This window comes from Rhinoraja longicauda, chromosome 31 (genome assembly GCF_053455715.1).
Source record: "Rhinoraja longicauda isolate Sanriku21f chromosome 31, sRhiLon1.1, whole genome shotgun sequence".
Lineage (NCBI taxonomy): Eukaryota > Metazoa > Chordata > Chondrichthyes > Rajiformes > Arhynchobatidae > Rhinoraja > Rhinoraja longicauda.
In genome coordinates, this window is record NC_135983.1 from 16,308,121 (window position 1) to 16,322,258 (window position 14,138).

At 40.5% G+C, this 14,138-nt stretch overlaps 1 protein-coding gene across 3 annotated transcripts in view; it reads right to left on the bottom strand.

Moving 5' to 3' along the window:
* The window catches only part of fubp3 (far upstream element (FUSE) binding protein 3), an 85,927-nt gene that overhangs the window by 27,001 nt on the left and 44,788 nt on the right, over positions 1-14,138 (bottom strand). For all 3 annotated transcript variants that reach the window (XM_078425791.1, XM_078425790.1, XM_078425789.1), the window contains exons 10-15: positions 13,141-13,243; positions 11,365-11,465; positions 9,378-9,522; positions 2,065-2,228; positions 1,156-1,229; positions 52-131 (exon numbers count right to left, since the gene is read on the bottom strand). In XM_078425791.1, the coding sequence (XP_078281917.1) occupies positions 52-131; positions 1,156-1,229; positions 2,065-2,228; positions 9,378-9,522; positions 11,365-11,465; positions 13,141-13,243 (667 nt within the window). The remainder of the gene's footprint in view (positions 1-51; positions 132-1,155; positions 1,230-2,064; positions 2,229-9,377; positions 9,523-11,364; positions 11,466-13,140; positions 13,244-14,138) is intronic.

Genomic DNA, 14,138 nt, shown 5'->3' on the forward strand with positions numbered 1-14,138 from the left:
AAACAAAACAAAGAGAAGTCTTAGTTTGGTAAAAGCAAACGAGATACTCACTTGGATCCTGCTGCCCTTGCTGCTGCCAGGGTTGGTATGTACTCCCCCATCCCTGTGTCATAAAGGCTTGTGGAGGACCACTACGTTCGGAAGAAGAATAAATTCAACCAAACAAATTTAAAATGTGAAATCATTCGACAGTATTATACAAGTTGCACATTAGTCCTGGTGTCTCCCATTTCATTGGTAAATTATTGGGTGCGGAAATGGGGAAGATTGTGGCGTCAATTCCAGATAACACTGCCGGGAAAAGATGAAATTCAGATAATTGTCCATTGCAGGCTTGTCACGAACACAAAGCGGTCATGGCTGCAGCCTTTGAAGGGCCGCAGAGCTTGCAGCAAGCCTGCTGCACGATGCGGGCATTGTTGGTGTGGAAGGTGGGCAGGGGAGAGGAAAATGAAGGTGTACGTGAGGGCGAATAAAGAAGAAAACTAGGCAAGTGAGTAGTGATTCATCAGGTTGTAAGTTTAAAGGTGGGAGGGAGGGTGGGGATTAGTGATAGGAAGCATAAAGTATATAGCTTTTACTCAACGTTTAGATCTGGTAGCGAGCCAAAAATAACTCCCCAAAGTGGGAATTCAGAGAAAACCTCTGGGATCTGCTGCATTAAGATGGATACTTAACAAGTCTTAACCAAATTGTACTGATAGCCATCAGAAACAAGTTTGCAAAGCAATGAGCTTCCATTTGTATGACCAAAAATGAACTCAAAAACCAAAACAACATATTAGTAATTCAAGACTGCCCTCCGGAAATAATTCAACTCACACGTGGTTCCGAAACTGGTCCAAATTCTTCCATTATAAAGTAACAGTTTGTTAACTCAGGAGTTAACTCAGGAGTTAATTCCCACAGGCCATCAGGTCTGTTAACTATTATATCTCCAGGGACTAAATTTTTTTTTGTATTAATTTTAATTTTTATGCTGTAATTGTAATTTTTTGCACAATCCGCAGGCATTGCCACTTTCATTTCTCTGCACATCTTGTATGTGTATGTGACAAATAAACTTGACTTGACTACAAACATTTTGTGAACTCCGCTTATTTAAAACCAAGCAAAGTAAACTGTGCAAGGAAGCATTGCGAGCCCGATTCTTACTTTTGATGGTGTCCAGGTGGTCCTTGACTGTAAGGGTTCGTGTTAAATCCTCCAGGGCCGCCAGGACCAGGCCCCTAAAGGTGGACAAACAACATTTGAATGAAGGGGAACAAGAGTGAAGTGACTTAATTCCTTCCACAAATTCAAATTGCCCATAGTGCAGATTTCAGTACCTATGAGCAAAGGGGATGAGCAACCAGAGGACAAGGTTGCTTGTGCAGCAGCCCCTGCATGTGTGAATGGATACAGACCTGAGCAATGAAGGTCAAGGTTCCTCAGGAGATTACAGCCCAGTGCGCCTTAATTGACTGCATGTAGAACAGTTAGAAGAACAAATGATAAGGGGTTCAAATGATAAGGGGTCCCCAGTAAGGGTCGATGAGGTTTTCTGTGGCTACTATGGTACATTGCCTCATTGAAGTCAGGGTCACGGAAGGGATGCAGAACATCAAATGTGGATGGTGTACCCCAGAAGACATGGTCCATAATCTGTATCGAACTTGTAGGCAGGAGAAGTTTAGGTTTTACATGCAAATCGGAGGAAGGACAAGATTAAAAATGACCTAGAAGTGCAAATGTTTTTGTGGCTGAACACTGGGCTGAGTACACGCAGGACACTTTGGCACAGGTTCTGGTGCAGATGGAACCCATATTTTTCAATGGGACCATTCTATGACCCATGACAATGAAGATGGGAGGAATTGAGTATCAGCAGCAAGTGGGAGCAGAAGGGAACTGGCAAAAACTACACAGCTATCGATCATTTTTGCTCAAGTTGGAAGGGTACTTGCCTCGCGAGTCAACTGACCAGAGCACTGGACGAGGTGTGATTTTCTGATGTAGTTTCGAAATAATCATCTAAAGTGCAATGAACAGGTTGGATGAAGGAGAGGTGATAGAGAAGCTTACCCCGTTGATTTTTTCTTCTATTAATTGTCTAGCATGCTCGATTTGTTGTAGAGCTCCACGAATGATGAATATTCGAATATTGGGATCAGAATTTGGTGGTGGGTTTCTCTGTAATTCTACATGTGCTCCTGTCTGCTGGTTAATGCTTTTTATAGTCTCTCCACCTGTGGAGTAAAAAATAAATATTAATGTGCATGGACACATTAACCGTATTCTGAATGCTAGTTCTTAGCTACAATTTTGCTGCAGTTTTAGGCATCTGCAGGCCACTTAAATATACAGAAGTAGATCCAGATATTGTGAGTTTGTGCAAAGCTTCTATATAAACATTAATTCCTGTAAGGTGTTTACTGATTTATCATGAGATATAAGAGATTGCTTTTAAATATTTCAAAATCTGATTTAACCACATTTTAATTTTCTATAAATCTCTAGATTTTTGAATGGTTCCTGCAAATTGGAAAATAGTTACATTACCCTGTTAATTAAGATGGGAGGGAGGGCGAAAAGCAGCAATATATAAACCGTCATTGGAAAAATTCACAAGCCTATTATTAATGACATATTAGTAGGTCAGAAGAAAATATGACTTGGGGTGTTAATGAAAGGGTGAAGAGACTGCAGATGATAGAATCGAGCAAAACAAAGTGCTGGAGGAACTCAGTAGGTCAGGCAAGCAGCATCTGTGGAGGGAATGGACAGACGTTTTGGGTCGAGATTCTTCTTCAGACCGATTCTGGATAGAAAGAGAATTTGTTTGGCAAATCAATAACCTTTTTGGAAGTAGAATTAACAAGATAAAAGAAACCCAAAGAATAGTTCATATCAAAGGCCAAAAAGCTTTTAATGAATATATCATTCATTCATTCATCAAAATTTGTGTTATGTAATGGGGGAAATTAGAAGCATGGACCGAGTTGTTTGCAAAAACAGAAAATAGAGCTCAAGAAAATGCAAGTCATTTTCAAGTTTGTGTGCTGTAGCTCTTGGTAAGGGATCAGTGCCTCGGCTTCCCGATTTTGCAATTTATTTGGAACAAGGAGAGCAACAGCAGCATATCCGAGGTTGTTCACAATATAAAGCCAGGTTGGAAAAGAAGCTGTGGGGATCACACAATGAAGTTGCAGGGATACAAACAGGTTGAGTAGAAGGGTAGCAGTTAGCAGACCCGGTGATGCGCAAAGTTATCTGTCTTGGAGAAAATAGAAAAGTAGTTTTCTTTTAATGGTGAAAATGGGAATGGAAGTATTTGGAGAGACCTTGGTTTCCATGAACACGAATGGAATAAATGGGTACAAAAAGGAAATAGGATAGCAGACAATGTTAAATTCTTTACAAGAGATCAGATCTCAAAAGAAGTTTTACTGCAATCATAGAAGTTCATGCCAAGACCACACTTGTTTAGAGTACTGTGAGCTTACATACTCTTACTCAAGGATGGTTAATTTTACCAGAGAGTACACCAGACCCAATGATTTTCACATAAGGAAAAATTGAGTAGATTAGGCTTACATCCATTTTTATCAACAAAAATCTTCTGGGACTTGACAAGTTGAATGTTGGAAGACAGTTTCCACTTAAAGGTCACAGTCTTAGAATAAGTAGCATGTCAATTAGGTATTAGATGAGAAATTTCATTTCTCAACGAGTGGTAAATCTTTGGAGGGTTGTAGACACTCTGTTGCTGAACATGTTCAAGATAGATTTTTGGCAATTATGGAAATCAAGGCATACAAAGTGCTGAAATGTGATCAGCCAGTCTAACTTAACAGCACAGAGCACTCCAAGGGGCCAATTCTCCTGCTGCTGCTTTTGTGCTAAAAAAACACAGAACTCAATCTCAAGCAAGAAGTCACTAAGGTGAGAAGCTTTTGCAAAAAACTTTCATATATAAGATTATGGGCATTGCTGACATTTATTACCCATCCCAATTTGCCTCTGCAGCACGGTTGCTATTTTATATATAATGCAGGCGAGAAGATTACAGCATCTTGACCTGATCAAGACAGCTTAACTGAAACAAATGACCTTCCTCTTTAGTTAATAATTAAACACATGAAGTTTTCTGAACTGATCAAATCCTAACAATTCCCAAGAATCTCTTTAGCTTTAGACAGCAATTTGATCTTTACTTTTTGTAGAAATATTATTGAAAACCATTATCTCACCACAGTTAAAATTTCAGGTTACATTTCCTTTTTTATCTGTTCAGTAGGAGATGGAGGAGAGCGGAAAAGGAATTGAAATTAAAGGCAAAATAATTCATATAATTTGATATCTAGCCCATGTTGTAATATGACGAACAATGTCCCTTCATGGAAACAAACTTTCATTGAAAATATTAACCACCCAAATTGTTTGTTAAACATTAAGAGGGAAATTAGAGGGAATATCATCACAAAACTCATTGTAGACAACTAGACTGACCATAATGGGAGTAAAAAGCAAACCATTTAAGGATATTTTAGACTAAGACAGCATTTATCATACGTAATTAAAGAATGATGAGCAATTATGTGACCAGAACGAGCCAACATGTTAACAATTCATGAGACAAAAATCAGGTCAGGACATTTGACTTATACCGACAATTGTAAAGGCCAAGCAAAAATCTCAATGAACAATGGTGCTAACTTTATAAATGTAGTTGGGTGCAAATTTGACAACTGTCCAAACGTTGGCAGATTGGGTGAAGCAATCCAAAGCATCAAATTCGAGCAGCTAACAACCACAGCAATTAAAACACAAAGGCCTCAAGGTTAATTTTTTTTACATTTACACCATTGCAAAAGATTAACCTCTAACTTTGCACTGAGGAAAACAATATTCCTACAATTAAAAGCACGTTTAAAACAATTTTCTAACCATTGCTAAATTGATAAAGTTACAAGGGTTTCCCTCCAAGAATTCTTACCCTCCCCCGAACAGTTACAGTGCAAAGTGCATTTAAATTGCACCCCTTTTGTAATGTTGTTGGAAACCAAGAACAGTACCTGTTAAACATATGGAAACTCAGGAACTTTTACAAAAAAAGGCTATTCCCCAACAAAATCAATTAAAGCATGGCCTTCCTAAATGTAGCCAATTTACGCCTTCCCTTCACAGCTTTATTCATTGAACAATCTGAGCTCAAAGCCTTTTCAAACTTGCACGCTGATTAAAATCTAATGTTTATGTCCTAACATCAATTACATCTCTTGTGTGTGCTTGCTCTGGCTGCTTCACTCACTCAATTTCTCGCCCCCACCCCCTCTCCAACATCTCTAAAGGGATGCCCTTGGTGGTTAATGCGCCCACTGGGGGAGGTCACTCACAAGACGCTTGGTGGCCAGTCACAGACACGTTCAACAGTCAGTCTATTCTTCCGCCTGACAGGGATGCAATGTGAAACCGACTGCAATGGTACTTGATGAAAATTGTAAAGCAATTAATCAAATCACTAAAAAGACAGCAATGACACTGCCCAGCACTGGAGAATTATCCATCAATTTTTTTTTATCATGGTAATATGGCGAAGAGAAGTAACGATTTATCTTCCAGCTCCTGCCTTCACCCAACATAGAAAGCACTTGACGTTTCTATTGCCTCCATGCCTTTTCAGGATTCTTTCAGCTGGTCAGAGCCACTGAAAAGGCAATGCCGGACATCAACTTTAGAGACTGGGAGATAGAGTGATCCTGAAAAGACCCATGAAACATTGGTTATGCAGTCGGATTTCAATTGCAGTCTGTCCAAAGGAGGACAAGGGTAGGGGGTGGGGGTGGGGCTGGGGGTTGTTGGAGAGAGGAGAGATTCACACAAGATCATGAACCGAAACCTCAACCACCAACAATTAATGTCACATTAGCTTCAGTATATTGTAAGTCACATTAAGCTAAAGATGTGAACAATGAGGCACTGGGTTTTCAAAGCGTGTGCTTCTTCACTGGCCCTGTTCTCACAACCACTATATAGTCAAATGAACTGGTCTTTTTTTATGTGGGTTTTGTAGGGTGGAGGGGAGGTAGGGAAATGAGAACCAATTTTGGGCGACTGGAGTCACGTTTCATCTTAAAAACAGCTCCATTCAGCCATCACTAGTTTAGTTAAAACAGGTCAAGGGTTGTGTCAGAAATTTAAGCCACTTCATTATTCTCTTCATGAAAATGTAAAGGAGTTCTGCAAAGTTTAACTCTCCAAAAGAACAAACAGGCTTCAAAGATTTCACAGACTTTACAAAGGGGAAATATGCCTTTCATATTTCTAAAAGTCTTTTGGACACTTTCTTTGCTCTTTGCTGTAAATTAGGAAACTGATTCAATCATTGATTAAAAAAATGTTGAACATTTTACAGAGCTAATGCATTTGGCACCTAAAGGCAGTAAAGATCTGGTAAGGACAGCACATTGGGCATTTCTTGACATTAAGAGAATAAAGCTGGTTGTTGAAAAAAAAATGGAAACCTATTAAACATCAGTTTCATTTTCAAATTACTGCATCAGTTTTGGCTAGAACTCAACTGGTGATTTTATTCTGTTTTGTGAACTAGTCATTCAGTACACAATATCCACTTGTTCACAATTCGCAATGGATTTCCATTTCATAAAACCTTAAACCCCAAGAAGCCGTTTCAAGTGCATTCTCACCAGGCTCATTTAGACAATTGATAACCAGTGCTTTTATTGTAGACAAAAAGGTGTCAGTACGCATATTGCTCCTTGCTCTTGGCGTCTATGGCTAATCGTCGGCCCATAAGCTGCTTAAGCTGTTTAAGGACTCGACCGCCTAATTGAATTAATAATGTTATTTTAAAAGTTTTTTATAATTTAAAATTGAAGAGCATACATTTTAAAAAAATTGAAAATCTAGTTTCGCATTTTAGAGGTATTGCCCCATAAAAGCACTACCACAAAAAAAAAAAGCACTTGATAATTTTCAAAGCTAGAATTATTTTTAACCAATCTCCAGTGGTGTTTAGGTTTAGGTTTATTATAGTCACGTGTACAAAGGTATAGTGAAAAGTTTTGCTTTGCATGCTAATCAAAAAAGATAATACTCGACATAAATACATTAAAATCAAACTGAAGAACAATAGGGTGAGCGAAGGAGATGATGCTGAGCACAGAATATAGTTCTCAGCATTATCGTGCATCAGTTCCATAGACAAAGTCCAATGTCCGCAATGGGAGAGAACTGAATTGGACAGCGTTACTCCTTTGCTTTAAAAATTCTGTTTACTTCTTTGCTGTGTTGACATGATTTGAAAATGATTTACCTTCTGGCCCTTGCCTTCATTTAGCATGAACTTGACATTTTTGTTGCTCTATTACCTTTCAGAACACACTTTAGGATTAAACAGCTATGTATTTCTACTTTCAACAAAATAAGTTTAATTTATTCTGCAATGCCTATTACGCGAGCACTCTGTTCAATGCCTGCAATGAGGTAGGTTGGAAAATTGGGACTGTACCCGAGGTTGGGGAAGGGCTGTTTAGAAGTCTGATAACTGAGGGGAAGAAGCTGTAACTGAATCTGGTGGTAGGAGCTTTCAAGCTTCTGTCTTTTTTTTCCAATTTTTAAATCTTCAGGAGTGGAGAGAACAAATGACTCGGGTGGAAGGGTCCTTAGCTGTCACTCCATATTTATTACCCACCACTAACTGCTTGTGAATTGGTGGTGGTGAACCACCTTTTTGTTCTATTGCAGTACCCCTGGTGAAAGTGCTCCCACAGTGGTGTTGGTTAGGGACTTGCTGAACGTAGGTGCAGAGATGAAGAACCAGGGATGTATTTCCAATTCAGGATGATATGCACCATGGAGCAGCAACCTGAAGGTGATGTTCAGATGGATCTACTATCCTTGTTTTGGTAGCAGACGTCATGGGTTTGGAAGGTGTTATTAGAGTAGCCTTGGCAAATAAATGCAAAGCATTTTGTAAATGGTATGGACTGCAGACACCATGTGCCACTGGTGGAAAGGCATTAATGGATAGGGTGGTCGATGGGATATTAACCAAGTGGGCTGCTTTTTGTTAGGGTGGCATGAGCTTCTGAGGGTCGCTAAAGTATGAATCACACTCTTGACAGGGCTTGGAGATGGTGGAGGGGCCCAGGTATGTGCTCAGGCTCAAGGGATATCGCTTGACAACTTCAAATCCGGGAAGTTGCACAGGAAACGTCATTAGGGAACAAGGAACTGCAGATGCTGGATTACAAACAAAAGACTCAAAGTCCTGGGGTAACTCAGCGGGTCAGAAAGCATTTCTGGAGAACATGGATAGGTGATGTTTCAGGACTTCTTCAGACTAAAGGGCCCCGACATGAAACGTTACATTTCCGGGGAACAGAATACAATTTGACCCTACAAAAACTTTCACTCAAAAGTTTTCCCTCAGTGATGGCCTTAAATAAAATGGCAATATTTTAACTTCACTCCATAACAACAGCGGCTCGAAGGCATTCTGCAATGGCATGCCTTGAATATGCCAAGAGATGAGATAACATCTCTTAATGTTAACAAGGGCGGTGAATCTATAGAAATCTTTGCCAAGGAAGGTTGTGGAGGCCGTCAGTGGATATTTTTTAAGACAGAGATAGATTCTTGACTAGTACAGGTGTCAGAGATTATGGGGAGAAGGCAGGAGAATGGGATTAGGAGGGAGAGATAGATCAGCCATTATTGAATGGCGGCGTAGACTTGATGGGCCTATCACTTATGACCTTTATGACCTTATAACATACATACTGTGGAATTCTTTACCACAGAAGGCTGGTAAAGAATTTTTTACAGTAGAGATAGATAGATAGATTCTTGATTAGTACAGATGTCAGGGGTTATGGGCAGAAGAATGGGGTTAGGAAGGAGAGATAGATCAACCATGATTGAAAGGTGGAGTAGAGTTGATTGGCCAAATGGCCTAATTCTGTTCCTATCACTTATGATATTCAAAATGGACACAATTGGAAAAAAAAAAGAGCTTCACACTTATTAGACGCTTCTGAGATCTGATCAATATCCTTAAGCTACTTGCAGAACTATCTAAGAAAATGCATTAGGGTTTCCAACCAACATGTACTGACCATGAACAGACGCCAATGCAAGTGGTCTGTGCTATTTATAAAATGCTCTGCATTTATTTACCAAGGCTACACCTGCAACAGTGGTAATTCACTGTTAACTACCCAGAATTAAAAGGAATAATAGATTCCTTATCAAAAATAGCACCAAATGCTTTGACTTATTTGGATTCCCTACAGTAAAACACTTCCATTGTTACCGTCATCACCAGTGCAGTGCAAATCTTTGTATTAAATTATTCAGTTAAATTGTCATACCTCTTCCAATTACTAAGCCACATTTATCAGCGGGTATTGTGTACGTTATCTCCTGCAATCCACCTGGAGGTCCCACATTCCAGTCACTACGACCCCTACCCCGTCCTCTTCCAGGACCGCCAAAGCCAGATTGACCATCTCTCTCCTGAAAGAACGAGAAGGTATTAAACAGTGCAGTGCAGTGCAGAAATACAAAAAGGTTTGTCAATACTCGCGTCCCAATACCAAATAGCCAAAAATAAAAGACATTACACAAAAAATAAGCGGATTCCATATCTTAGGGTGGATGGTAGGTTAAATGTAATTTTACAAGAATCTACTCAGTTTTTGCATAGTTTAACTTTGTGTAGAAAAAGTCATGGGGCTGTGCAAGGACACTCCATCTAATGGAATTAACCTAGTATTGCAAGCTATATCCTTTCTTTGTCCTGCCCCCCCCACCCCCCGACATCAGTCTGAAGCGTCTCGACCCGAAACGTCACCCATTCCTTCTCTCCAACATGCTGCCTGACCTGCTGAGTTACTCCAGCATTTTATGATATCTTCGATTTGTACCAGCATCTGCAGTTATTTTCCTAGTATTGCAAGATGTCAATTTACATAGAAACATAGAAAATAGGTGCAGGAGTAGGTCATTTGGCCCTTCGAGCCTGCACCGCCATTCAATATGATCATGGCTGATCATCCAGCTCAGTAACCTGTACCTGCCTTCTCTCCATACCCCCTGATCCCTTTAGCCACAAGGGCCACATCTAACTCCTTACAGGTCCAATAAGATTTCCAACATTTTAGTGGGCCCTAATGTCCATTAGAATTCACCATGATTTAATAAACTAACTCAGACCTGACAAGCAAATAGATATGGGGCGGAGCATCTTTCTTCTTTACCAACATTTTACTGATATTCGAGTCAGCAGCACTGCAAGATCTGACAAGCATTCATGTGAGGTTTACAAGACATGAAATAATCACGTCATAATTCAGTCCCAATTTTTGAGTTGTATATTTTGTCCTTCAATGCATTTAATGCTATTCGTCAATAAAAAATATAGAAAAAATTGCGATGATCTGGTTGAAACATAGGAATTAGTGTTTCTAATCTTCACTGAGGCTCAGAAATAAAAGGACATGAACATTTATTTATTAATTTTTTCCCTACTAACTGTAATCAACATCAAAACAAAATATTACCGAAAACTGCCAAGGCCTACTAAATTAGTTTGCCTATGTTTTTTGATACAAACGAGGGAAAACCCTGCGGGTAATGTATGGCCCCAGTACCTTTAGTGCAATAAATCACAGTGCAGGGAAAAGAAAATAATTGATGCAAAATTAGACAAAGCGGGAATTGAATAAGAATATACCAATGAACAGATATGCAGCAACATGATTTGCAAACAGATTCTTGCTTAAACCATCTAATTTGATTAGAACGTAGAACAATAAAGCACAGGAACAGGCTCTTCAGCCGACTATGTGTGCTGAACGTGATGCCAAGACCAAATCTTTTCTGCCAGCACAATCAATATCCCTCCAGATCCATGTGTCCAACCAAGAGTCTCTTAAATGCCACTAACGTATCTGCCTCAACCCCCCTGCCCCCCCCCACACACGGCACATTCCAGGAATTTACAACCCCTTGTGAAAGAAAAAAACACTTGCCATGTACATCTCCTTGAATCTTTACTCACCACCTTAAAACTGTGCCCTCTAGTATTTGAGTTTTCCATCCTGGGAAAAAGGTTCTGACTAATCAGATCCATCTGATTAAACGATGGATCTCTCTTTTCTTGAAACAGTGCTGATCATGGAAACCACAAGCATAAGGTACTAACTCTGAAAACAAGTGACTTTAAAGTTGCCAATCTTTTATGCTGCTGATTAACTTTTTTCTCAGAAAGTACTGATCTAACGAGCAGAAATGAATAGAAATCCCCACCCTGTTTTTTTCTTTGCTTAATATTATAACGCGTCTTTGCTTCCTCACCTGGGCAGTGTGAATAAGTTCATTAATCATATGAGCAGCATGTTGACACCTGTCTGGAGGTCCCATCACCTGAGCAATTCTGTCGGGCATAACACCGTCATCTGGAAAAAGAAAGAAGATGGTGAGAAATGCACAGTAAGACACGGTGCCCTTACAAACACAGTTAAACGCTGGGTAGTTAAACGCTGGGTGAAATATCATTAACGGATAGAATCATGCTTTTACTGAGCAAGAATAACATATACTTTAGCTTAATGAACAGGATCTTATATCTGCATTAAAAAAAAAAAACATAAGACTCAAAAAAGTGCTACCTCAATTTTCCTGCAGTGCAACAGATCCGAGGTTCTCCCGTTAATAGACCGGCCAGTACAACAGATTATTTTTTATTCATTCAAGTGATGTGGGGTTTACAGGATGAGCATTTCATTGTCCATTACTAACTGCCTTTAAGGTGGTGAATTGCCTTCTTAGATCGATGCAGTCCTTGAGGTGTAGGCATACCTATGATGTTGCTAGGGTGGGCTTGGACCCACCGTTGGCAAAGAAATGGTGATACATTTCCAAATCACTGTGACTCTTAGAGTAGACTGGTCCGGAGGGTTGGATCAGATGGGATCCAGAACAAATTAGCCAACTGGATATAAAATGACCAGAAGGTAAGAAACACTAAAATTGGTCGTACGGTGACAGTCAAGGTTATCTACGCTTACAATCACATCTTCCCATCTCCTCCCCTTTCTGCGTTCCGCAGAGATCGTTCCCTCCGTAACTCCCTGGTCCACTCGCCCCTTCCCACCCAAACCACCCCCTCCCCAGGCACTTTCCCCTGCAACCGCATGAGATGCAACACCTGTCCCTTTACCTCCCCCCTCAACTCCATCCAAGGACCCAAACAGTCTTTCCAGGTGAGGCAGAGGTTCACCTGCACCTCCTCCAACCTCATCTATTGTATCCGCTGTTCCAGATGTCAACTTCTCTACACCCGGCGAGACCAAACGCAGGCTCGGCGATTGTTTCGCTCAACACCTTCGCTCAGTCCGCCTTAACCAACCTGATCTCCCAGTGGCTGAGCACTTCAACTCCCCCTCCCAGTTTGACCTTTCTGTCATGGGCCTCCTCCAGTGTCATAGTGAGGTCCACCGGAAAATGGAGGAACAGCACCTCATATTTCGCCTGGGCAGCTTACAGCCCAGCGGTATGAACATTGACTTCTCCAACTTTAGATAGTTCCTCTGTCCCTCTCTTCCCCTCCCCCTTCCCAGTTCTCCCACTGTCTTCCTGTCTCCACCTATATCCTTTTTTCGTCCCGCCCCCCTGACATCAGTCTGAAGAAGGGTCTCGACCCGAAACGTCACCCATTCCTTCTCTCCTAGATGCTGCCTGACCCGCTGAGTTACTCCAACATTTTGTGATACGCTGTCAATGGGATCTTGGGGCCAATGGGCTGAGGAATCCCAGGTGGAGTTTAATTCAGGTAAGTATTAAGTGTTGGATTTTGTAGCAGTGCTGTAGAACAGAGTTCTTGGTGTGCAGGTACATGGTTCCATAAATGTGGTGACACAGGTGGACAGAGAAAAGGCAGAGTAGACACACCTGCCTTCATCTATCAGGATATTGAGTAGGGGAGTTGGGATGTCAAAAAATTAAGGAATTGAGAATCCTCACTCATCCAGATAATTTAACAAATCTCCAATGAGAGTAGCACTAAATTTTAAAATGAACAGACCTCTTTGGAAAACTGATTCACTGTCAGTCCAATCCATACTTCCTCACCTGGTTTAAACTGAATTCTGACACCAGCATCATTTTGAATCTTTTTTATCATTTCACCATTTCTTCCTATTACGATACCGACAGCAAACCTAGGTACAGCAACCTAGGAGGAAGGACAGAGTCTTAATTCAATATGCACCTATACACATTCAGGTCTTCAATAACAACCAGGCCCAATTCTGTCTCAATGCCTTCTTCCAGAATGGGCGAGTGTTTAGGGTTCGGATGGAGTTGTATTAATTTTCTATTACCCTTTTCAAGATGCCAAATAGAAGGTGCTGGTGTCCAGGGCTTAGGTCAGAGACTAGGATTTACATCAAGTGCCTTCCGATTTGGATAATTTAATTATAATGTTACAAAGACATTGTGGAATTCACAATATATGGTTGATATACAAAAAACATTAAAAAAATCATTAATTCTTGACTTAATTAATAGGATCTGGACCATCTTTGGGGCAGCATAGAAGTGCAGCTGGTAAAGCTGCTGCCTTCCAGCACCGGAGACCGGGTTCAATCCAGACCTCAGATGCTGTCTGTGTGGAGTTTGCACATTGTGCTCCAAGTGCTCTGGTTTCCTCCCACATCCAATAGGCATGTGGGTTTGTAGGTTAATTGGCCTCTAAATTCCAAGTCGTGTATAGGGAACGGATGGGATCGTGGGATGACATAGACATTGTATGAACAGGGGATCAAACATTGGCATGGACTTGGTGCGCCGAAGGGCATGGCAGTTTCTTTCAATCAATCAATTCAATCACCATCTTGTAGCGTATTTAAATTCATATAATTCAAATTAAATTGAGGACAATCCAGCGCTTTTCCCCGAAATGATCAAAATTAACAGGTACTTGGAGAAATGAACCATTTTCACTGTTGCCTACAGACAGATGTCCATGGCAATAAATCAGGAGCAAGTGCAGTGGGTTTAACCTGGCATTTGAAAGCCTGAATGAATTTACCAACATGCAAAATCATAGTCATGCCAATAGTTAAAGT